A 23,314-nucleotide genomic window follows, 5' to 3' on the forward strand; every position below is an offset into this window, starting at 1 on the left:
AAAATCCATTGGAATTTTCATTCAAATGCTCAATATATTTTTAAATTTTAAGTTCATTACTTGTCTACTCTATTTTGATTTGTTTTGAAAATTTCTTTAAATAAATATTTTTATAAAAATTACAGAGCGTATTATTTATTGAATTCATGAAATCTACATTTACTCCTCTTTGAGAAATACTTATGTTTTTGATACATCTCCATTAAGTGCTTTTTCATTGAAATGTAGACCTGAAAAATTCAGTAGAAAGCAGATCAAGAACAAACCGTCCGGTTTACCTGCAACCCATTTTGCGTAACAGCAAATCTTCAGCTGCTCATTCTCACCTCCAGATAGTGTTTTTCTATAAACTGTAATGTTAGCTTTCCTCTTTCTGCTGATTGTTCCTCCTCTACATTGAGCACTGATGTGACAAGCAGCAACCAAGGAGAGGTAGATAACAAAGACACCTTTGTCTAAAGAACTGCAGTAATTTAGAGGTGGATTGCAATGGTGAGGGAGACAAATGAAATAAAAGCAAAATATTTTCAAGACTCTAACGGAGAGATCGGAAAAATGCAAAACAGCACAAGATGGGGACAGCCTATATATGGTCTGCAATATTTTAAAATATATTTATTTGCATTTTTTTTTTGCATCAGGAAAAAACAAATTTCATGTAATAGTTCTGATGATGAAAGTTGAAAGTTCTACCTAGTATTGAATGTTTTTTTGTTTTTTGTTTTTTTTGAGGGTGAGAATGTTCTGGTGTTAAACTTGACAAAAAGAGACCATTGAAATGCTGATAATTTTAGTAATCTTTTAAAAAGTGCCAATGGGGTAGAAATTACAAGTCATATTATACAAAAATCAACCTATAAATCTGTTTAAGATTGCTAACTTGAGTTTCAGTAAATTTAGTTTGTAATAACGATTAACAACCTCTGTTTACAATAAAGATTCTGTCAATTGCTGTTAATTTTTTAATGGTTAAAACATTAGCAGGTTTCTACTTAATCAATACGAATATGATGAATTTAAACACAGTTTGAGAATGGGACATCATCAGTATTTCTATAACCTCTCTGGAATCCCGGAACTCAAAGTTAAAAGTTGTACAGTCTCAATTTGGATAGTCCCACCTTCTGTGCATTGCAGGAGGCCTCTCTCCAGTGGCTCCTCCCTCGGTATCCCAGGGGAATGTCCACGCTGTCACTGTGGCAAGAGGCCAGAGCCTGGTCATGAAAGTGGGTGAAAGCTCTCACAGGGCAGACTCCATGGGCAGATGGGTGGAGCCTCACAGGCTGTCTAAAATTCCCACCTGGTTTGATCCAGATAAAGACCCATTTGAAAACTACCTAAGGATCGTAAGGTATGCCTTAGAAAGTGTATTACTGTTGTGTTCTTTCTACAGCTTATAAAAAATATCCTCTTCTTCTTTTTTCTTCTAATTGTTTTAGCTTGTCTTCCTTTTAAATAAGAATGGACTCTTTATTTCCTGTCTACTTTCTGTTTTTTCTACTGCCCTCTCCTCTCTCTCTCACTCTCTGACACACACGCCCAGAATTTTTAACTGCTTCCTCATAATTCTGCTTGAATATGTACATTTAAAAGATTTACATTTTATCTAATTGTTTTCAATTAACTCAGAAATTTTTCTGGATTCCTCGGGGGTTCCTTACCTGATACATATAAGTTTATATGTAGTATATATGATTTTTCTTTATAAATTAATACCTTTCACTGTAAGACATAAGCTTATCATTACCTAGCTGTTTTGAACTCAAATCTGTTAGTTAATATACAGATCTCTTCAAGTTAGAAATTTCGAACCATGTCAATGAAAATCTTTAACTCATGTCCCCTTATGAATAAGTATTTTTCAACCATGTGTTTCTCTTCAACACTGCAAAGTAGCATGCCTGTGAATTACTATTTTTGTCGTTGCTGATATTGTTACATTCGCTTGGTATACAGTTGTGTGTATAGTGATTGCAGCTTTGAATATAGAAACAAATACCTTATTGTACAAATCAATTCAATTTCTGGTATTATGTAAGAGGTACACTATAAAAATAAATCACTTCTCCATGCTTCAGGGCACCTTTGCAGTTCATCGCTATATATAACCTGAATTTAGATGCCCTTCAAAATATGGGAGAATTGACCTTGTATGAAACCGAAGCTAAAAGTTACGTGGTAAATTTCATTCACTTTATACATTCATTTATAAAACATGGGGAAAACATATATGTATGTGTTGTATATACATGCATACACTCAAAAATTATACTTCTAGTCATTAAAGAAATCAAGAATCTCTTATGGGTTAAAAACAGACACAAAGCAAAGAAATAGCAATGCAAGATAATACTGATATTCTTTCAAACCATGTTACTTACATGCATTCATTCATTCAATAACTATTTACTGGAAGATTCCTGAAAACAAAGACAAAATAGGGGCTAACGCTGGAAAAAGGGCCGTCAGGCTACAGGATTTGAGATATAAGGATATGTAGGATTTAGACTGAGAAGAGGAAAAGGCATTGAGCTTGGAACTGGAAATGAACTAAAAGCTAATTTTAGCATGAGATGTACACACACAGTTCCATGCACAGCCACATCTTGTAGCTAGCTATTCCACACGTACTTATCTAACTAGTTCATAAGTTCAGCCAGATAATGTAATCTTGAATGTCAACCTGAGGGGTTTCGACTATAGGCATGAAGGAGCCCTTTGAGAATTTTGAATGAGGGAAGAATATGAGGAAAACAGTATTATGGGGAAATAACCATTCAGAATCTCAGGCTGGACCACGAAGGAGGACAGTAGAGAGGCAGCGGCAGGAAAAACGGTTAAGCCACTTTAGCATTTTGGATTAGTGATGAGAACAATAGTGCCAAACCCATCAGAACAAAAAGGGACATTTTGTTGCAAACCTACATACTGAATAATGTGGTTATTTGTATGCTCTCTGGTTTTTTAATGGAATTTAGTTTAAAACAAATCGCAACAATTAATTTTCTTTAAAAAAAAATTTGCGTATATATTTAGCCATTGAAATTTGTAGATTCTTATTTTAAAACTTTCCATTGCTTCCCAAGAAACTTTGGTGACAAAGATACTTGATATTTCTATATCTTATTATATCTTAATGGTTATGAGACAAAACATCTTTTTTTATAACTCATTTTATTTATGTTGAATGTATCTAAATGATTTCAAAAAGCTTTGAAAAATTACAAAAACAAAGCTTATAGTTCTTCTAGTCATTAAAAAAAAAAATCAAGAGTCCCTTTTGTGAGTTGAACTTTCAACCCATACAGTTCCACAGTTTACTGTAATTGATGGCTTGCCACTCACATAGTAAACCATGTGGCTAATTACAGTGTCATAGATAAGCATAACAGACTTTGCTCAGTACTCAGGACCAGCAAGGAAGAAGAGAGATATTTAATCTTGATAGCATTCCCTCACTCCAAAGCTGACTGCGGTGTGAATGATTCTGGAAAAGCAGACGCAGAGGTGAGACCAAAGTGAATATGTATTTTCTGAAAAATCAAGAGAGTTCTTTTTTAGAATGTGATGTAAATGTAACTGTATACTTCAGCTATATCATTTTGGTAGCTACGTTTTAATGTCCCAATTTCTAAGAAATTCTAAGAAATTTCTAGGAAATCAAAGATTCACTTACATTGGCAATCAAAACAAGATAATTTTCCTATATCTTAAATCTAAATTTTATGCTTTGCTGTTAGTTTTTACAGAAGTTATTATAAATAAATCAATTCATTATCCTTTCTCTAGGCATTATGAAAAACCTGTGTTTCAGAGTCATTGCCATAGCTATAGGTCTTTATTTTCCTGGAACAATGACAAACCCATCAAGAAAAAGCAGTATTTTATTCAATTCTGTGTGCCAATGGAATGGATATCTTCTGACAAATTGTTCTTTTACTGGAAAGCCTGATACATCTGTGGACATATCACAAACAGCAGCCACAGTGGATGTAAATTACAATTTCTTTAGGGTGCTCTTACAGTTTTCCACGAAAAAAGAATGGAATATAAAACATTTGGACCTCAGTAACAGTCTCATATCGAAAATAACTGTAAACCCTCGTGCACATTTACATGCTTTGGAAATATTAACCCTAAGCAACAATGCCAGTCACGCCATCTTGTTGGCTCTACCTAATCCTAAGTCCTCATCGATGAAACGCCAAAGAAGCAACTTGAGAAATGGGCTTCTGTTTCTGAAATTGCTAATTCTTCAAAGAAATAAACTCAGTGACATTCCCAAGGGTAAGTACAATCTTAAAAGATGGACTAGATCAAGACACAATGAGTGTGTGGAGAGTTAATATTTTATGTCAATAAGAATTCCATGTTTGTTTTCAGTTTCGTGGAAACAGCTGAAAGTAAAGCAATTTGATCAGAGCAAATATAATAAGAGAAGTTTCTTCATGGGATTTGCAGTTATGTGGAATTTATGGTCGATGCAATTTAATTTCCCATTACTATAACTTAATGTTATATGAATTTTTTGAGAGACACTAGGAAGTATGTAAATGCTGAATAATAATACACGGTTTTGAATTATCTACTTTGATTATAATATATATATCTGTGACTAAATATAGAAAAGCACTGAGAAATAAGTTACTTTTAATATGTATTACAATTCAAATTTAATGTTTTGCCATATTTACAATTTTTTTCTTAGAATACTTTTTCTGTCTACTTATTGAGTCCTCCTCAAAATGTAGACTAGAAATATGCTAATATTATACATTAATATGTAAACTTTCTTACTATCTAATAAAAATCAGAATTCCTTACTTTGGTTTCTAACAGGATACTCCACATACCTTCTTATTTTTTTTCCCCACATACCCGCTTATAATAACTTCTCATCAATTCTGGCATTTAATAATCTACTACATGTTGGAGTTCCTTTACTAATCCACAAGTGTTTTATTTAGAAATGAATCAAGTTCATTAGCCAGAGCTTCATTGGCCCTGTTTGTTTCTTTTTACATTCAGGAGTGCTGGACAATTTCCTTTCTTTGTTTGTTTTCAATCTTGGTCACTGTTTGCAAAGTACTTTGTATAAGACACTATGCTAAAAAAGAAAGTGTAAAAACATTAATATTTTTCTCTATCTCAAATTATGCATATTTAGTTTTTCTTATTTTTCAGTTCTTTTTTTTCTTTTTCTCCAGCTTCTGGTCTTGTTTTAAGCATCATTTTGACAATAATAGCCTGGCAGGAATTACTATTCCAATAATCATATCAGCAGAATTAGGTGAGAAGGGTAGAGTCTTCTCTCCCTGACATTTTCCATAAAATAATTTATGGAAAAAGTGTAATAAGATCAGTGTAAAGTGTAAATTAATTGCATTTTATTTTATAATTTTTATTGTGCTGTTCTTACTATAAAAGAAATACCTGTTAGTTGTAGAACATTAGGATTTAAAGAAAATTTTTAAGGAAAAAATTCAAGTCCTTCATGTAATATATACTCTTGAAGTTTTTCACATCTACATATGTATTTTTATTTAAATAGATCATATGTTTCATAATATTTTATAACTTGTATTTTCATGTTACAGAATATTTTGAGCATTTTTATTTAAGTTATCTTATAAATAATATTTTAAATAGTTTTCATATATACATATCTGTAACTGTTTTAATCAAACAACATATAAGTTCTTCCCCTTTTGTTTGCTGTAACTCTTTGATGAACTCATTACAGCTACTTATATCCATGATAACATGTGTTTTAACTAGGATGGTAGATGTGAATCTCAACCCACAAATTTAAGTGTACTAGAGATCTAACCTTGTACTGTCCATAACTCAATGTAGTTTCTGATTCTAAGCCTTCATTCTACTAGGATCAATTGGAGGTAGGCTGTAAGGTACTTGTACTTAACATAAATCTTTCATGAGTTTTCCTGTGCCTTTTTCCAGATTTGTACTACAGCTCTAGAATCTTATACCCTGACAAGGCATCAAAGTGTGTGTGTGTGTGTGTGTGTGTGTGTGTGTGTGTGTGTGTGTGTGTGTGTGTGGTGTATCCCTTATACCTGCTACTCAAAGAACATTTCTTTTCAGTCTTATCAATTCAGACAAAATTCTTCCCCCTGTTTGTTTCTTCAAAATCATCTGTCTGGTTACAGAAATTCCTTTCCTCTAAAGGTTTAGACCTTTGGAAAATAAAAGCCAGAAAGCCTCGTAGGCTCCTCTGTGTTGTGTCTTGCAGTTGTGCCTCCCCTGGGACAATTAACACAGAGTCTACTTTCTGCTTGAATGGCAAGAAAGGGAAAGAGAAGAGAGAAAGGTAAAAGATTAATATGTCAAAATATTATCCCACCACAAGAGTAAATAGAGAAATGGTGTTCATATCTCCATAAAATAGATGAATTCCTCTAGAGCTATTAGGAGGCTAGGGCAAGTACAATTTCATTTAAGGACCAAATATACCTATAAAATGCATATATAGCCCCATCTTCCTTTTCTGAGTTAAACTCTGCCTCCCAAAATATCAGGAAAAAAAAAGGAGGAAAAATGTGAAATTAGCTAACCCTGTATCTGAAATTCCATTAGAATTCCAGCAAATGAAACCATAGATGAATGAAACCGATGGGTGATGGAAGTCCAGTGTAAGCCCTGATCTAATTGGATATAATTCAGAGTTCTTTTATCTATAGCATTTTGTGATTTGAATTATTTTCCTGAAATCATCACACACTTTCAGTTTTCACTATGTTGAGTCCCCTCTAACATCCCTTCCCATTTTATGGTTCTGTGACTATGGCTGGATAACTCTGACTTTGAAATCTTATTTTGGAGAAAAAAGCTGGTAAGAGAAGGTGCTGTCTAGAGTGCTATGCTATTTCTGAGCAATTTTGATTCCTTTATTCTAAGCCTGTTTAAAGGTAATGTCTGGATAATGTGATATTTGCTCATAGAATTGTTGTGAAGAGTAAAGAAAAATGTATCTCAAGAACCTAACTTACCATAGTATTTGGTGTAATAAATGGCAGCTATTAAAATATGTGAAAAGTACTTTGTAACTTTGTAGTTAGCAAATATTAGTTATTATTACTCCCTTGGCACAAATTGAGAATAACAATGTGTTTAGAAACAAATAATAAATTTGTTTTAGTCTAAATTTCAAGTTATCTTTTAAAATGTTAAATAACTATTGCAGTAAATGGGACTTCTAGCCCACTATAATTTATGAATCAAGAATCATTTGTGTCTACTTATATAGGTGTTTGCTTTCATCTAAAATAATGACTTAGAGATATCTGAGAAAGCAGAAATCAAGTAACTGGACTTGTAGTATATATGTACCTTCATGAATCATGCCCCACATATCTTGAAATGGTGACAATTCATAGAGCCAATGAAAAGTCGCTTTCACTCAGGAAAGCCCACTTATATAAGGGTGAAACATCACATTGACAAATCCAATGTCAGCTAACTCGCTGTCTTCAGAGTCAACTGTAATGTCACCACTAAGCTCCATGTTGGGAAAACACCCAGAGGAGGTGCCAGCCAATGCAATTTACAAAACAGAAGCTGGACATGAATTTAATCTTGATCGTTCTACTTCCCTCTCATATTTTTGGAGTACAGTGTTAATAATGGAAAATTTAGTTAAAAAAAATTAAAAACAATGGGGTCGGTCTCCAGTTAAACTCCCCCACCTTCATCAAGCAGTCTTTTCAGAGTGCCCATAGAGTACCTGGAAATCTATTAGACCAACACTTATTATAATTCCAGTTAGGCTGACAGACTAGTATGACAGCCTGACATTAATTAACTTTCAAAATTTCAGAATCCAAGAGAGAAACGTGTTAGAAATGAGATGAAATAATACCTGATTTTGAAACTGGTAGAGTAAAAACACATAACCAGGGTATAGTAAAAACAAAAATATGTTGTATTCTTTTCATTTATAGGGAATTAAACATTCTATCCTGATTGCTGTTGGATTGTGGAAATTCCAATAACCGATGTTTTCAAAACCAGTTCAGGTTATAAAATAACAAAATGCACGCATGTCATTAAGCTAAGAGCACAAGATCTTCGACTCACTTGTAGGGCTGGCCTTATGAATCGAGGCTCTTACCTACAGCCATTCCAGACTCTATTCCAATTCTTAATACTCTTCGAACTTGAAACCATAACCCCTGAATATCATAATTTCCTCTGTTATCAGGTTATCACACTTGGGAGAGCATTTAAGGAGATCATAGTCCAAAAGAATGTATCTAAGATGGTGTAATGTCTGGGCATACCTTCTGTGGCCTTTTTCCTAATAGACACTGAGATAATTTCTTGGAAGTAATAAAACTGCTTCTGGCCACTTAAATCCAAAGACTAATCAAATTCTTGCCTCCACTGGCCTATGGGATCATCAGCAAGCAGTTCAATAAATAATTCCATCCCTGCAAAAATGCCATCATATTTTCCTCCCAACATTCAACTCTCTTCTCTTGAAACATAGAATCTATCCACTGATACCAACCAAGCCCCAGCCATTCATGCACTTTTCAACCTCTCACTCAACATTGATTCACCATGCAAAAATTTTAAAAGATCATATTTCCCCCATTGAGAAATGTGGCCAACTATCATGGAAGAGTTTACTCAAATTTCCCAGCTCCATCCTGAGAGACCCTAAACAACGAGGTCACACCTCTCACTGTCTTTGAATCAGTAGGCTAATCATAGCAGGTTATTTCATGACACTATTCTTGGAAGAAGCTACAAGAACAAGCCCCACCAAATGAGCATATTTCAAATCTTTACTCACATCATGTCTGCTAACATCTCATTGGCCAAAGCAAGTCACACGATCAAACTCGACTCAGTAGGATGGGGAAATATATTCTGCTCACAGGGAAATATATATTTGCTGAACAATAATCTAAACTGTTACACCTTGCTTGCACTGAGTTCAAAATACTCAAAGATCATAGTAATCAAAGATAGATCTCAATTCCGCCTGTGAGAAATAATTTTTAAGAAAGGAAGCTGGAGCATAGAAACCTTAAGTGATATATCCTGATTCACATCAAAAGTTACAAACAGAGCTGAAGTAAAACTCAATATTTTAAGTACTGTATTTGCTGTATGACTGACACAAATAGAATCACTAAACAACCCTCAAAACATTTGGCAGTTTTATGTATTCCATGGCCCATATCTTTCTCTTGTGTAGAGAGCCCTACCTCAGCCTATTTTCTCTTTTTTCTAAATTCAAGTTATCTTCCAGGGTGTTGTTCATGTCTTTTTTTTTTTTTTTTTTTTTTTAAGAAATGTGCATGGTACAGGGTAATGTTTAAGAAATCCGAGTTTCTAAATGAAAACAGACTTACAGAGGTCAATCTGATGAATACCAGACAGAAGGGGCTGGGGGCTGCATGAAAAGGGTGAAGAGATGAAGAAGTACAAACTAGTAGTTGCAAAATGGTCATGGGGATGTAGATCATGGCAAAGGGGATGTAGTCAATAGTCTTGTAACGGCTGTGTGTAGAGCCAGATGGGCGATAGAGTAATTATATAAATGTCTAACCAATGGATTGCATACCTGAAACTAATATAATTTTTTTTTTTTCAAATCTGAGTTTCAGTCCCAGCTCCACCTCTTCACCCACCATGTGGTAGGGCAAGTTCTTAACTTCACTGCACCTAGGTTTTGTCTTTTGCAAAATAGTAATAACCCCCAGGGCTTTGTGAGTATTAAAAAGAAATGTCTGTGAAATGCTCAGAGCACAAAAAGGGTACACAATTAAATAGGGGTTTTAAATAATTTCTTCCCTGCACTCCAAAGCTAGGCATGATCTCCCCTCCACTGAACTCCTAGTGGGCACATTCAATTCAATTAATATTCAATTCACATTCACTTCACGGAGAAATTGCAGGAACCATAAGTTCACTTCCCCATATAGGCCAGACAGGTATCATGAAAATGTTAAGGAAACTATAACTTCTTTCATATTGGTGTCTTGTGTTGCATTTTTCTTCTCACAAACCCATACCTTTGCATATTAAAACATCTAGGAATATTCTTCACTCCACAAAGACACATTTTCTCCAGGGTGGTAATACTGACATGCCCCGTACAGTGGGGCTGACCAGGGGATGAGGCAGAACACGAGTCAGCAACAGCCATCTTAGAAACCAGTATGGGAGAGTTTCTTACTAGCATATGCCAGCTGAGTATCAGCCTTGGTTCGCTCCCATTTTTTCAGACATGCAGAGTTTATTGTCTACCCTTTGTTTTCCCATTTTTGATTGAGACATGAGTACAAAGAAATATTCTTTGAGAAGTGCATATTCTTTTAAAGCAGACAGCCCTCATTCAGCTCCAGACGTTGTCTTATGCCAGTTGGAACTTCCAATCTTTCAAGAGAAGCTAGAAATGCAAATTTTTTGTATTGAATCATTATTGTTGGCTCAATAAATTTTTTTAAATCTCTGTGCAGGTCAAACACTGTGACCTGTGGCTTATTGGATTCATGTTATATCCCAGGCATTGCAAGATTTTGCAAAGATATGAATTCTGCCCCTAAGGGACTAGTTATCTGGCGGAGAGGCTAGTCTGATGGTCAGGGTATAACTACTTTGTATTACTAGTAACTTTTTCTTGTGTGTATTTCATATCATTCAACCAAACGTAAGAATTCTGTGCTGTATTTGTCCTCAGTACCAAGTGCTTTGCTCATAATGTCCTGATTGAGTTGTCCTAATGATCACTGGCTTAGTCTGTACAGTCTGTATCATATGAAGGGAACATACGATAACATAGATGTACAGCCATTCCAATTAAGTCATCTCTCTGCACAGTCTCACAGTAAGTACCTTGCAGACAGTAGGCAAGGAATAAACCTGGAATTGAACCAACCTGATCTGTTATGTAGCAGTTGGTTAAAGACACAAACTATCTGTGAGAACAGCAGAAAAAAAAAAGTAAAAATGTAGGGCTTCCTTGCAAGATTCATATGGGAAATCAAATTTGGAAGACTGCTAAGACTGGCACTTCATTCTCAACCTTTATTTTCCATGCCAAACAGGCCTCCTGGTTACTCTCTGGAATTAAGTGAAATACAATGGCAAAGACAAAAAAATTATTTAGATTATTTTGCCAGAACACAAAATCTAGCTGTAACTTACCACCTTTGAAAATACAAGAATGCCTAGATAAAAGAAAGAATACCTTAAAACTCAAAAGAGTTCATCCATATAAATAAATCATATAAATATTATCAGATAAATATTATCACATCCTACAAATTTAGATTTTTTAAATTCATGCTTTTATGATAAAAATTGGCTTAGTTTACCTGCTTCCAGGCCGTTTTCTTGCTTGTCTAAAATATGTGTATGTGTTTGCATATGGCTATTTTTTTTCCCAATAACATTGGAATTATACTCTATACTGTCCAGTCAATTCATGTTGATCTGCCACTGTTCTAAGACTACATAGTGTTTTATAGTATTGACATACCATATTTTCTTTAACCACTCCTCTATTGAAAATCAGTTAACGTTGTCTATGATTTTTCATCCTTACAAACAATGATACAGTAAATATAACCAATTTATATATTAATTTGCTTTTTAACTTTAACAGGACTATGGAAACTGAAGTCATTACAGAGTTTGGATCTGTCATTCAATAAGATATTGCAAATTGGTGTGTCTGATTTTCACAACTGCCTGCAACTGGAGAAACTCTATTTAAAGAGCAACAAGATATTCAGAATTCATCCAGGAGCCTTCAAAGACCTCAAAAAATTACAGGTCATAAAATAATTTTTATATTCCAAATATGCAAACATACAGGCAATTACCTTAGAAAAATATGTACTTTAAAGTTTCTTCAAGCCCAATAGTACTATTAATCAAAAAAGTAAGTCTATTTTGAGATTCTCCCAAAATTGCTGAAGCCTCTCTCTTGCCTTAAAAATGAGAGGCCTCAGCAACGTACATGAATTTTACTCAAACATGATACTCAGCAGCAGTAATTGGCACATTGTTTTTCTAAATCAAATTAAAGCAACTCAAAGTTTCCACTTTCCAGTTGGGAAAAAATTAAATCTTTTCTACTAGTGAGGCTCCCTCCCTGAGCCGCAAGGTCAGCAAAGGTTCTGGGGGCCTTAAGCAATCCGGAACACTTGGGGATGTTCCTCTAAAGCACGTTGGTCTATGCTGGGATGTCAGCAGCTCAGGACTAGTGACCCTGGCTTCCATACCAAAACTGAGCATGGAATACCAAAAGTGATAATGATAAAAGCTCATACTTCCATGGCACTTCCCATGTGCCGCATACTGTTCTAAACGTCAGCTTCTTATTGGGGGGCATCCATGTCACATTTTGGAGCACCTTGGCCGTTAATCTTACTGAAGGGGTGAGCTGAGGTGGGGGCGAGGTGAGGTGACTGTGAGGAAGCCCCAAAGCTCCAAAACCCTGCTCTGGTTTTGGCAGCTTCAGTGCCTTCTCCTCCAAACACTTTCCTCTACCCCCTCCTCTTTGGCGGATGTTGTAAAATCTCCCCTCAGTGCTCTTCTAGAAATACCAGGGTGGCCTCCAGAGTGGCACCTAGAGATGCCGTAGGGAGAGCTTTAGTCCCTAGGTCTGTAACCGTCATCCTTATACAGGCACGATTGTTCCATAGAAACATAATGTGAGCCACATATGCCATTTCATATATTCTAGTAACTAGATTTTAAAAGTAAAAATAAGTAGGTGAATTTCATTCTAGTAGTAATTTATAAACTAATATACCCAAATGTTATCTTCTACACATGCGATCAGTATAAAAATTATTAATGAGATATTTTACATTCTCTTTTTCATAGTGTCTTCAAAACCTGGTGTGAATTTTTTACACTTACTGCACATTCCAATTTGGACTGATGTGTGGCTAGTGGCTGTCATTTTAGACAGCTGAAATTTCCCCAGTTTTGTGTAAAGTGATATTCAAAAATAGCTTCAAGACAAATCTCTAACTCTCCCCTTTCAACCAGAATGACTCCCCAGATCCTCCCTCTATTGAAGAGAAGCTAGTGAAGCAATGGTGAGACTCTGGAGTCAGCTTCCTGGGTTTAAACCTAGGCTGTCACTTACCAGCCACATGATCTTCGGCAAGTTACCAGATCTCTGTGTGCCTTTCCCGTCTGTAAAACGGAGATGGCTTGGATTCTTTATCATAGAGTTTTGTGACAGTTAAATGTTTTAATACATTTGAAGTGCTTTGAACAGTACTTGGAACACAGTAAGCTCTTTATAAATGTAGACTATGTATAGAAATTCTGAAGTGACCACAGCACCCTACTCTTTTAACATATAAATCCGATTGTGCCACCTCTTTTTTAAAGCCCTTCTAAACTTTCACAGGCGGCTGCCTGTCTCTCCAGGCTCATTTCAGCTCTCCCCCTTCTTGCTGTGTTCTTGCCTGTTTCTACCTTGAGCTCTCTCCACTTGCTGATCTTTTGTCTGGAAGAGCTTCTTAATTCTTCCAATGTTACTTTCTCAAGGATGCCTTCCCTGGGCCTCCAGATCAAATTAGTTGCCCTTTTTTACACTCTCACAATAGGATATGCTTTTTTCACATTGCCCTTATCATAACTGAAATGATTCAGTTTTAGGTACAGTTAGTCGTTAAGCCTATATCTCCATGTGGTTGTCGGCAGGATTCATAACCCTGCTACGAGACAGTAAGCTCTTTGAAGACATACATCATGACTATTTTGTTTTCAGTGCTTAGCATATGTCTAATACATAACACATATTTTAAAACACTTGTTGAATAATCAGAGAAATGAATGAATGGTTGATGATCATGTATAGGTGTGTTAGTTATCTATTGTTGCATAACAAATTACTACAAACTTAGCAGTCTAAAACCACACACATATATTATCTCACAATTTATGTGGGTCGGGAATCCAGGCAAGGCTTAGTTGGGTCCTCTGCTAAGGGCCTCTCAAAAGGCTGCAATCGAGGAATGGGCCAGGACTGGAATCTTCCCTGAGGGCCCAACCAGAGAAGTACCCACCTCCAAGCTCACGTGGTTGTCATCAGGATTCAGTTCCTTGTAGGCTGTTGGACTGAGGGCTTGGTTCCTCCCTGGCTGTCAGGCTAAGTCTGCCTCCCCAGTTCTGTGCCATGTGGGCCTCTCTACAGGACGGTTCACAGCTGCTAGCTTGCTTCAGAGCTCAAAGGAGAGAGCCTACTAGTAAGAAGAACATTATAATCTTAAGTAATGTAATCTGGAAGTGACATCCCATTGTTTTTGCCATACACTGTTGGTTAGAACCAAATCACAGGCCTTGCCTATACTCAAGGGGAAAAGATTACTCAAGGGTGTGAATGTGAAGGCAGGGTCATTGCAGACCATCTTAGAATCTGTCTGCCATGGTAATTATCAGCATAGATAAGAAAGCCCACTTAACTTGGCAGCGCTCCCCAATTCATTACAAACAGGTGGTCAGACTACCTCGGAACCTCACTTAGTATGTTGTGTACTGATTATGTTGTGTGTGATTGCCCTATGTTTCTTTTATTTTCTATGCATTTTTATTGTGCTTTATAAGTTGTCTTCAACTCACAGGTACTATAAGCAAATGAAAAACAACCCAAGAATGTTTTAAATCATCTGTAATTCTCAATTCCCCTGAACTGCCAAGAATTATATAATTTCTCCTTTATTACTCTTTCTACATGTTTAGCAATAATGTAAAAACTGGCTTTGGAACATGATGAACATATTTGGTACCAGAAAGCTGCAGATTAAAATAGATGGTTTTCTTTTTTCAGGAGATGTAGTTAATACTTACTCTACACAATATGTCATCCCATGTTGTATTCTTCTCAGAAGCCAGACAGAGTTTTCAGAGCATGAATTCATCACTTTTTTTAGATAGAATAAATTAAGTTTCACTGGCATTTCAAATTAGTATTGCTTTTTTTTTGTATCTTATTCCATTCTTCTTAGACTCAATGATTTGTGTAGCAACATCATATGCTTCTCTCACTCTTTCTATAATGTACCCTCCTTTCAAATGATGGTGGATGGCTATTTCTTTTGGTTAGACTATTGGGTTTTAATCTTTTCTCAGAAATTATTTCTTCTGAATCATTTTATTTGTTTTCTATTCTGTCTCAAGTTTTGCTTTCAGATCCATGATTTGTAATATAATAGCTGCTAGAATGAAAAATGCAGATGTGCATTAAAAAGGAAAATAACTACTTGAAAAACAGACTATCTTGCTCTGTTTTTGAGGAGGGTTACATAAGAAAACCATTGATCTTAGGCAAGGCTAGGCCAAAGCAGTTTTTTTCTTCCCAGTCTCAAGTCTCGTACTTTCTAGCTTTGTCAGTCTTCCTTAGGAAATCAAGACTGCTTAGTTATCCAACACTGGAAAAGTCGCCCTCACTACCTAAGTTCAGGGAGAATTCTGATTCTATATGTAGTGGTCTTGGTTATGGTGCTGTTGGATTGTTTGTTTGAATCAGCTCTTCTTAGGAGTTTTTGTATCCCAAGATATCAATGCTGCTTTTTCCTTGATGTTTATAAAACAATTGACCTAGGTAAGATTCAGCCTCTCTGGTTTTCACCATAGCCCTCTTTTTATTTTTCAGCAAGGTTTGCATTCTTTTATGATTTTCTCTTCTTCTGATAACCATCTGCCCCTCCCCAAACCCCAAGACCACAGTCTGGTGCCTCATGCTCCAGGGTTCTGCCACCCAGGCCTTTGCTCTGGTGAAGTGGGAGCTCAGGCTCCAAGAGGGCGTGATCTGGAGTAAACTGCACATGCCGTGAAGCCAGATCAGATCTCAACTCTGCCACTTCATTTGCTTATTTCTTTCTCTATTATTTACTGAGTACCTGCTATGTACCAGGCGCGATTACTAGAGGCTGTGTGGGATATACTGTGTGACCCACCCCCATTTCCTACTCTGTAAGAAATGGAGAAATGAGGAATCTGTTGGAAGGACTAGCGATAATGTAGGTAAAGCACCTGATAGAATGCCAGTACACAGCAGTACTTTGCAAATGGTGGCCGAAGCTGCAGCTAACTATGCTTTCCCTGCTGTATCATGCCACTGCCAGTGCCAATGTCAACTAAATTACTTTTTTCCCCTGTTTCCCCTTCATATCTGATTAGACTAGAAAAATCGGTCACTTGTGTGTTCTAAGTAGCTGTGGATGCAGAGAAATGTACTACTACCCTTGAGATAATACTCAGTGCAAAAGACCTGTCCTTGCTACTTCTGGTCAACCACAATTCTTCTATGTTCCAGTCCTCATCATCCCGTATCTTCTCCATTTCCAACATCACCATGCATCATATAGACATTCTAGACCTCGTATTTAATTCTAGACCTTGATAACAATGGAGAGTCTAGGTTTTATCTAACAGTACAAATCATAACTCATAGGAAAAAAGGAAGGGAAAATAATTAGGCATCTAATATAGGCACCACACTTAAAGCTTTTGCATACATTTAATTCTCACAACAACCCTGGGAAGTAGGATCGTAGAGAGTAAAACAGTTGCTGAGGCTCACAGTTGTTAGAGACAGAGCGGAGATTTAAACCCACTACTATTCTCTAACTCTCAAATCCGCACTAAATTCTTATTGCCTCCATAGACCTATAAATGGTATCTGTAACACATTTATTGTCTCTAAATGTCTTTATCCTCAGACTGTTCTAAATTTCTTTCTCCTTGGGCAGGTTGTAGACCTCAGCGACAATGCTCTGACCACTATCCTGCCTATGATGACCATTGCTCTAGAACATCCCCATCTGGAGGCTAACCTGGCAGATAACCAATGGCAATGTGACAATAGCGTGACAGACTTCCAAAATTTCATTTCTGAATCTTGGAGGAAAAAGTGGAATGTAATCTGCAACAGGTCTATAGGTAAGTCAGTAGTTCCTCTTCTCTCCGTAAAGGTTCCGGACAAAATGAAAAAGCACATGAAGAATTTAGTTTCATTTGAAACAATGACAGCAAAAGTGCTGATCCATGGCATTAGTCAGCCTTGTGTTGTATCATAGAATGATCATTGGTATCTGTTTTCCTCAATTAATAAATTATTCTCTTCACACACTCAGAGAAACCTAGCTCAACTGCTTCAGAAACCACTAGATTTGATCAAAAACAGAAATTTCACCAGAAGAGGATTTTGTCCTGAAGCCCTAAAATATCATACTTTTATCCTAACTCTTAACAAATAATCAAAAAAAGAACCTTTAAAACTTGAAACATGATTATTTAAAATATTTGCTAGCCCTCTAAAAATATAATCCTGTACATGCACAAAACACACATATTTCAAGGAAATATTTTCCTTGATTGTTCTTGTCACTCCCCAAAGTTCTGAAGTTGAATATTCTGGAAAGCTTTTTCTATTACTAACTATTTTGGCTAAATCTCAAAATCCTAACTGGGTTATGGGAAGTCAGATTTTTTTTTTTCAATTATAGTTGACACTCAGTATTATTTTATACTAGTTTCAGGTGTACAGCATAGTGGTTAGACATTTGTATAATTTACAAAGTGATCCCCCAATTAGTCGAGTGCCCATCTGGCACTATACATAATTATTACAATATTATTGACTATATTCCTCATACTGTACTTCACATCCTTGTCGGATTTTTTTTAAGTGAGTTCTGGACTCTGTTCTGTACAAGACTGACGTTAAAGGAGAAACAGCCATGCGTACCAGGTTTGAAAGAAATCCAGAAAGATCAGAGATGTTTCTGTGTTGTCAGCCACACCTGTTCCATTCCTCTCTAAGAGCCACGACTGGCATTCTGAGTGTGAAGGGGAGAATGTCAGGAGCCAGTAGAGAAACCTGAATGTTTTTGCTGTTTACTGGCACTGGAGAAAGGTAAAGAAATGATAATGTGAACACGGGTAGGGCTGAGGCAGATTTTGCAGGGAGCTGATGAAATGTTCTCACAAACATGTAGTTGGTAAGGATGTGGGAGAAAGAGAAGCAGTGAGGCCGTCCCTCCAGTCTGGCTTCTTACCTCCGGTTGGTCAAGAAGCCTAAGAAAACACAAGCTCCAGGGCCTGTGAGTGGCGGGCCTCAGCCTGACGACAGCCATGTGTAAATGAGTACAGAGCCATATACACAGTATCGGCATTAGATGATCAATCGATCAATCAATCAGTCTCAGTAAAGCTGCTTATCACCATGTACATTAAATACAGCTACATAAGGACTGAGGGCTCACAGAAGCTTTTAAAACTACCAGCCTCTCATTTCGGTGTTTGTTCTCACCCTCCCCTTTCAGAGAATGAGGAGGCGCACCCGTGGGCTCCCAGAAGCAGGGCTTCCAGGGAAACACGCATTCGTCACGCTAGTCCAAGTCACGTGAAAAGCCTCACAAGGAGTGAAGACGAGAGGCACCAGGAAGGAATGTACATGCGCTTTTCCACTCTGGGTGCAAAGGCCTACGCCAGCTCTGATACTAGTGAACAGCAAGGACAGCCGTCACGATGGGCGAGGAAGCCCCGGGATGAGCAAGCTGCTGGCAGAAAGGAAGCCACTTCCCAGGACCTGTCCCTGGCCATCTGCCTGGCGGTGTTCATCACATTCTTCGTGGCCTTCTGCCTGGGGGCTTTGACGAGGCCTTACGTTGACAGACTGTGGCAACAGAGATGCCGGGACAGAAGCCCCGGTTCGGACAGTGCGTATTCCAATGAGGGCTTCTACAGTGGAGAGAACATACAGCACCCAAGGGTGGATCTGCGCCAAACTCGCCATGATCCAAACCTCTGGGAGAATCAAGACTCTTTCTTAGGGATGGAGGTCAGCCCACGTGCTGCTGTCATTGCCGATAGAACTCTAGAAATGAGCAGAAAGGAACCTGGCAGCTGGCAGAGAGAAGAACAAGGCAGGGGCCACACCGGGGCAGGAAGTAGAGAGAATAACATGGTTCCAAATGACAGTGCAGCATGGTCCGTTCTCCAGGGAATGCAAAATGCTGGTAATAATCCACAGGCTTCAGCAGGACAAGACCACACCTACAGGAATGATATTCTTGGAATAAATTATGCAGCTGTGGCCCAGGACAATTTTCTCGGTGAGCATTCAGTGGGCATCCCTATGCTGGCTGGCAGATCACAAATGGTCTCTGGCTCAATCCATAAGAATTCAAATGAATTAGACCCACCGCTCTCAAGAGAAGTGACAGCTGTGCTCTCTAAAATGCAAACACATACAAAAGCACAGAGGACTGGAGAGAGTGAGGAAAGAGAGGGCACTGAACAATTCCCTTTGGGGCTGTCTAAGGAAATGCAGGTGAGCACTTGCATTAGTTTGCTGAGTGCACAGCAGCAAAGGCTTAAGGCGGCCCGTGCTGAGGAAGAGCCGTCCACCTGCAACAGTTCGGCCACACTCAGTGACCCAGGAGATACGGACTCATCCCCATCGGCCATTCCTCCCGAATACAGGGGCCTACACATCCCTCCTGCTAACCAGGAACCAGTGCAAAAACATGCTCCTTCTGACACACAGTACGAGTTGGACACCAACTACGATTCTGATGAAGGGTCTTTATTTACTCTAAGTTCAGTAAATTCAGAGGATGCAAGAAACGTGACTGAAGGATGGGCAGATGGTAAGGAGAGCTGTAGCACCAGTGAGCCCCTGGAGGAGAAGGACTTGGGAGTGAGGAAGGACAATGTTACATCATTGGAGAGTCTTGAGGACAGTATCACCTTCCAGAAGTTTCAGGAGAAATGTGAGAATCAGGAGGCTCATTTTGAAAAACCTCTCATTTCTGGTCCAGACTCTGATTTGTGTGAGAGTTATCTGGAAAGCGCCTCTGACACCACCCAATCTGAGGGTCCGTTGACCTTGCCCAGATCTCTGGGCAATAGTCCTTCCAGCGATGAAGCCCCTGGCATGTTCATTTATGATCGTGTTGTGGCATCTCAGGCCAAGGCAGTAGAGTGGCACTGCTCACTTAGAGACTTAGAATTTTTCAGTAAGGATATTTTACCACAAACTCCACCATGTTCTGCTGAAGTTTCCTCAGACCCTGATAAGAGTGACTATCATGAAGGTGACTCAGACATTTGTACCTACAAATCTTTCCTTCAGGGATCAGACGCAGCCCAAAACAGTGTTCCTTTCCAGATCACTACAGCGGGAAACTTAAGACCCTCACAACAAGATTCTGAAGGGTGCAACGTGAATTCCAGCCCAACAGACACTGACGCAAATGAAGGGTTCATAAGTCCTGTTGAGGACTATGGTTCTAGAGAGGACCATATAAGCCAAACACAACAATTACAATTCTGTGGTGGTGAACCAGGTCAACAGTGTGAAAGAGGAGGAGGGAACTATTTTGAAGAGGGTCTCAAGAGCCAGGTACCACTATTACAAGAGCTTCCAAATAAAACTAGTTCACTAAGAACACAGGAGCCTTTCAGTGACAGAGATTGGGGTAGACATTCAGAGGAGAATTTGTCGCAGATGGAAAAAGATGATTCTAACTTTTATACTCAAATGCAGACGGAGAGCAACCTGATGGGAGCTAGCTCTCTAGGTGAGGTCTGGCTCTACTATGACAAAGACAAGGACATTCAAAATCAAAGGGAATTCAAGTAACATCTTTTAATACAGATTGAAGCACTCAGGTGAGACTACTGAACAGATTTTAAAAGATTCTGCACTGAGAACAGCACAGCTTTTAGAAGGCTGATCATGAAGCTACACGATTGGAGGGATTCAGAGCAATTCTAAATATTTTTTAATAAGTTATAGTAAAAGAGGGATCATTTTGTAGAACAAAGTGTAAATTAAAAATTCATTTTCAAGGAGAGAAGAGTCGTTTTTGTTTTTTTGTTTTGTAAAAGTAGAAGGGACCCCACCATGATCCTTGCTATCTCTTCCTTGGCCTGACTCACCCCTGGGGACTCTTGGGAGCTGTTCTCTTTATCCTCCTTTTTTTCCTGACACTCTCTCCTTTTCTTTCCTGATGCTCCTCATCTGCTTCCTCTCTTAAAACGCATTTTTCCAAAGTCTGTTCCTAGTCTTTCTTTATTCCCTCTTTAGACCCCAGTGCTTCACAGCCAGCTCTGTACAGATGACGCCCAGGTCCACATGATGAGGCTCAACCTCCCTCCCAAGCTCCAGACTCACATTCTCCACATAGATCCTCCTGGGACATAAAATTCATCATTTTTCTTCACAGGCTTGACCTCCCATATTCTATGTCTTAATCAATAGTGTCATGACATCCGCCCAGTAAAGCTAGTTGAAATTTCTGACTTGCCTCTGACTCCTTTTCCTTCATTTCCTGCGTCCGAGTAGCCTCGAAGCTCTGTGCAGCAGACGTTCCTGTTGGTCTCCACAGGGAGACATTTAGTATGGCAGTCTGGATGGGGGCTAAGCGACTTATGTCGACCAGTGTTTGCATAGAAAGCAGCCTCACCACTAGTCTTCCAGGCCCCAGCTCCTCAGTAACTCTTAGTAAGCTCTACTCTAAACCCCCAAATAAGGCACACTTCTTATCTATCACCTAGATTATTTTAAGGCCTCTTTATGACCTTTAGTACTTCTTCTGGCTGTCACTCACCCCTGAATAATATATCCTATTCATCTTTCCACTATTCAACTTTCGATAGTTCCCCACTGCCTATGTATAAAGACCAAATGCCATGATTGGGACACATCCTACCTTTTCAATTTCATCTCATGACATTATCATTTTGCCACACATTCTATATTCTGGTTTACACCATTTAAATAAATTATGTATTCATTTATTTTAGCAAACTTTTGAGGCCTTCACTGGTCCTTGATTAATCTCTTTGCCCCCATTCACAATTACTATTTTGAAATTTCCCTGTCCTTAAACTTTTACTGAGAAAATTTAGGCTATCAGGAAGAAACTCCTTCATTCCCCTACCCTATAGCAGTAAACATTTTTCTATCTATAGCTACACTCGCCCTTTTCCTCCAATCTAAGAAGCAAGCATTCTGTGGTTGTTACTCCTTTCTATCTGCCTTCACTGCAGTCCTGGGCATGGGTCCATTTACATTTTCCATTCTGGTACATCCAATCCTTCCCTGTCTAATAACTCCTCCCACAGGCCAAAACCGTGCTCGAATCCCTCCAACACCACTCTGCAGTTCCCTCAAATACCACAGCTAGGACCCTCACAGGAGCAGTTAATGACTCTACTGACCCTTCAGGGTACTGTAGTCAGGTCCACTATCCCTTTAGCCTGTGCTAGTAGAGGTTGCCCACAACCTATGAATGCCACGTGGCATGGACCTCATGCACAACCTCTGCAGCGTTTGGCACTGTAGACCAGCAGGCCCTGACCTTTTTGGCCCTAGGGACCAGTGAGCCTATGAGGATCTAATGACTGATGATCTGAGGTGGAGCTGAGGCAGTGATGCTAGCTGGGGAGTGGCTGCAAATACAGATGGCGTTTTGCTCACTTGCTGCCACTCACCTGCTACTGTGCGGCCCAGTTCCTAACAGGCCACGGACTGGTACCGGTCTGTGGCCTAAGGTTTGGGGACTCCTGCTGTAGACTATTACCACCTTGACATTCTGTTTCTGTGGCTTTGTGACATGACTATAAAGGTAAGGATCCCAGCAGGACACAGATGGCAAGGAACAGGCATGACTGGAGAGAGATGAATGAAGGAACCTTTTGGAAAGATCTGGACAGGATTAAGGGAAACTGGCAAGGGCAGATGAAGGACCTGAGAGCTAGCAGCGGGGGAAAGTCTTTCCCACCGTTAGGCCTGAAGAGACAAATGGAATTGCAGCTATGGGTACAAAGCAGAAACCATGATCTTTGCTGATATTTCCTGTAACTCCTGCTTTAAATTTTTTCTGGCACTTCACGCTCACATCCCACTGCCTATTGGATATCCCCATAGACACTTCAAACTAAATGTGTCCAAAATGAAACTCATCAGCTGCCCTAAACCCTTTCCACCCACCAAACCTGATCCTCTGTGTTCCATTTCACTATCTACTCGTTGCTCCATCCAGTACCCCGGAAGTGATTCTTTGAACTCCCTTCTCCTCACTTCCCACATCTAATTCATTAGTCATTAAGCACAGCCAAATCTAGCCCCTAAATTTTCGTCAAATCCATTCCTTCCTGTCTGTCCACACCATCACAGCTTTCGTACTCACCGCGACACCCCCACCGGATCTTTTATAACAGCCACCAACTGGCTTCTTTACCTCTGCCCTAGGCCCTACGTGCCTTTATGATTCTCACACTACAGCCAAGGGGTGGT

At 38.6% G+C, this 23,314-nt stretch overlaps 1 protein-coding gene across 2 annotated transcripts; it reads left to right on the plus strand.

The window, feature by feature from the left end:
• The first annotated feature begins 26 nt into the window (after nt 1–26).
• On the plus strand, nt 27–21,162 carry LRRC66 (leucine rich repeat containing 66). Of its 2 annotated transcripts, none has more exons than XM_016151142.2 (5): nt 27–1,351; nt 3,790–4,287; nt 11,642–11,811; nt 16,755–16,944; nt 18,330–21,162. In XM_016151142.2, the coding sequence occupies exons 2-5, from the start codon at nt 3,795–3,797 to the stop codon at nt 20,651–20,653; spliced, it is 3,177 nt and encodes a 1,058-aa protein (XP_016006628.2). In that variant the 5' UTR covers nt 27–1,351; nt 3,790–3,794; the 3' UTR covers nt 20,654–21,162. The 2 variants fall into 2 exon arrangements, with proteins under 2 accessions (XP_016006628.2, XP_016006637.2); XM_016151151.2 differs by lacking the exon at nt 27–1,351 and adding an exon at nt 3,203–3,507.
• Nucleotides 21,163–23,314: the final 2,152 nt, after the last annotated feature.

The sequence above is a fragment of the Rousettus aegyptiacus genome, unplaced genomic scaffold, assembly GCF_014176215.1.
Source record: "Rousettus aegyptiacus isolate mRouAeg1 unplaced genomic scaffold, mRouAeg1.p scaffold_m13_p_10, whole genome shotgun sequence".
In the NCBI taxonomy this organism is placed as follows: Eukaryota; Metazoa; Chordata; class Mammalia; order Chiroptera; family Pteropodidae; genus Rousettus; species Rousettus aegyptiacus.

What these genes read in the sequence shown, in the direction of transcription:
- LRRC66 (XM_016151142.2), top strand. Translation starts at nt 3,795, where the DNA reads ATGAAAAACCTGTGTTTCAGAGTCATTGCCATAGCTATAGGTCTTTAT. An exon ending in ACTCAGTGACATTCCCAAGG is followed by an intron (nt 4,288 to 11,641) that starts GTAAGTACAATC and finishes TAACTTTAACAG; the next exon opens with GACTATGGAAACTGAAGTCA. An exon ending in AATCTGCAACAGGTCTATAG is followed by an intron (nt 16,945 to 18,329) that starts GTAAGTCAGTAG and finishes CTCCCCTTTCAG; the next exon opens with AGAATGAGGAGGCGCACCCG.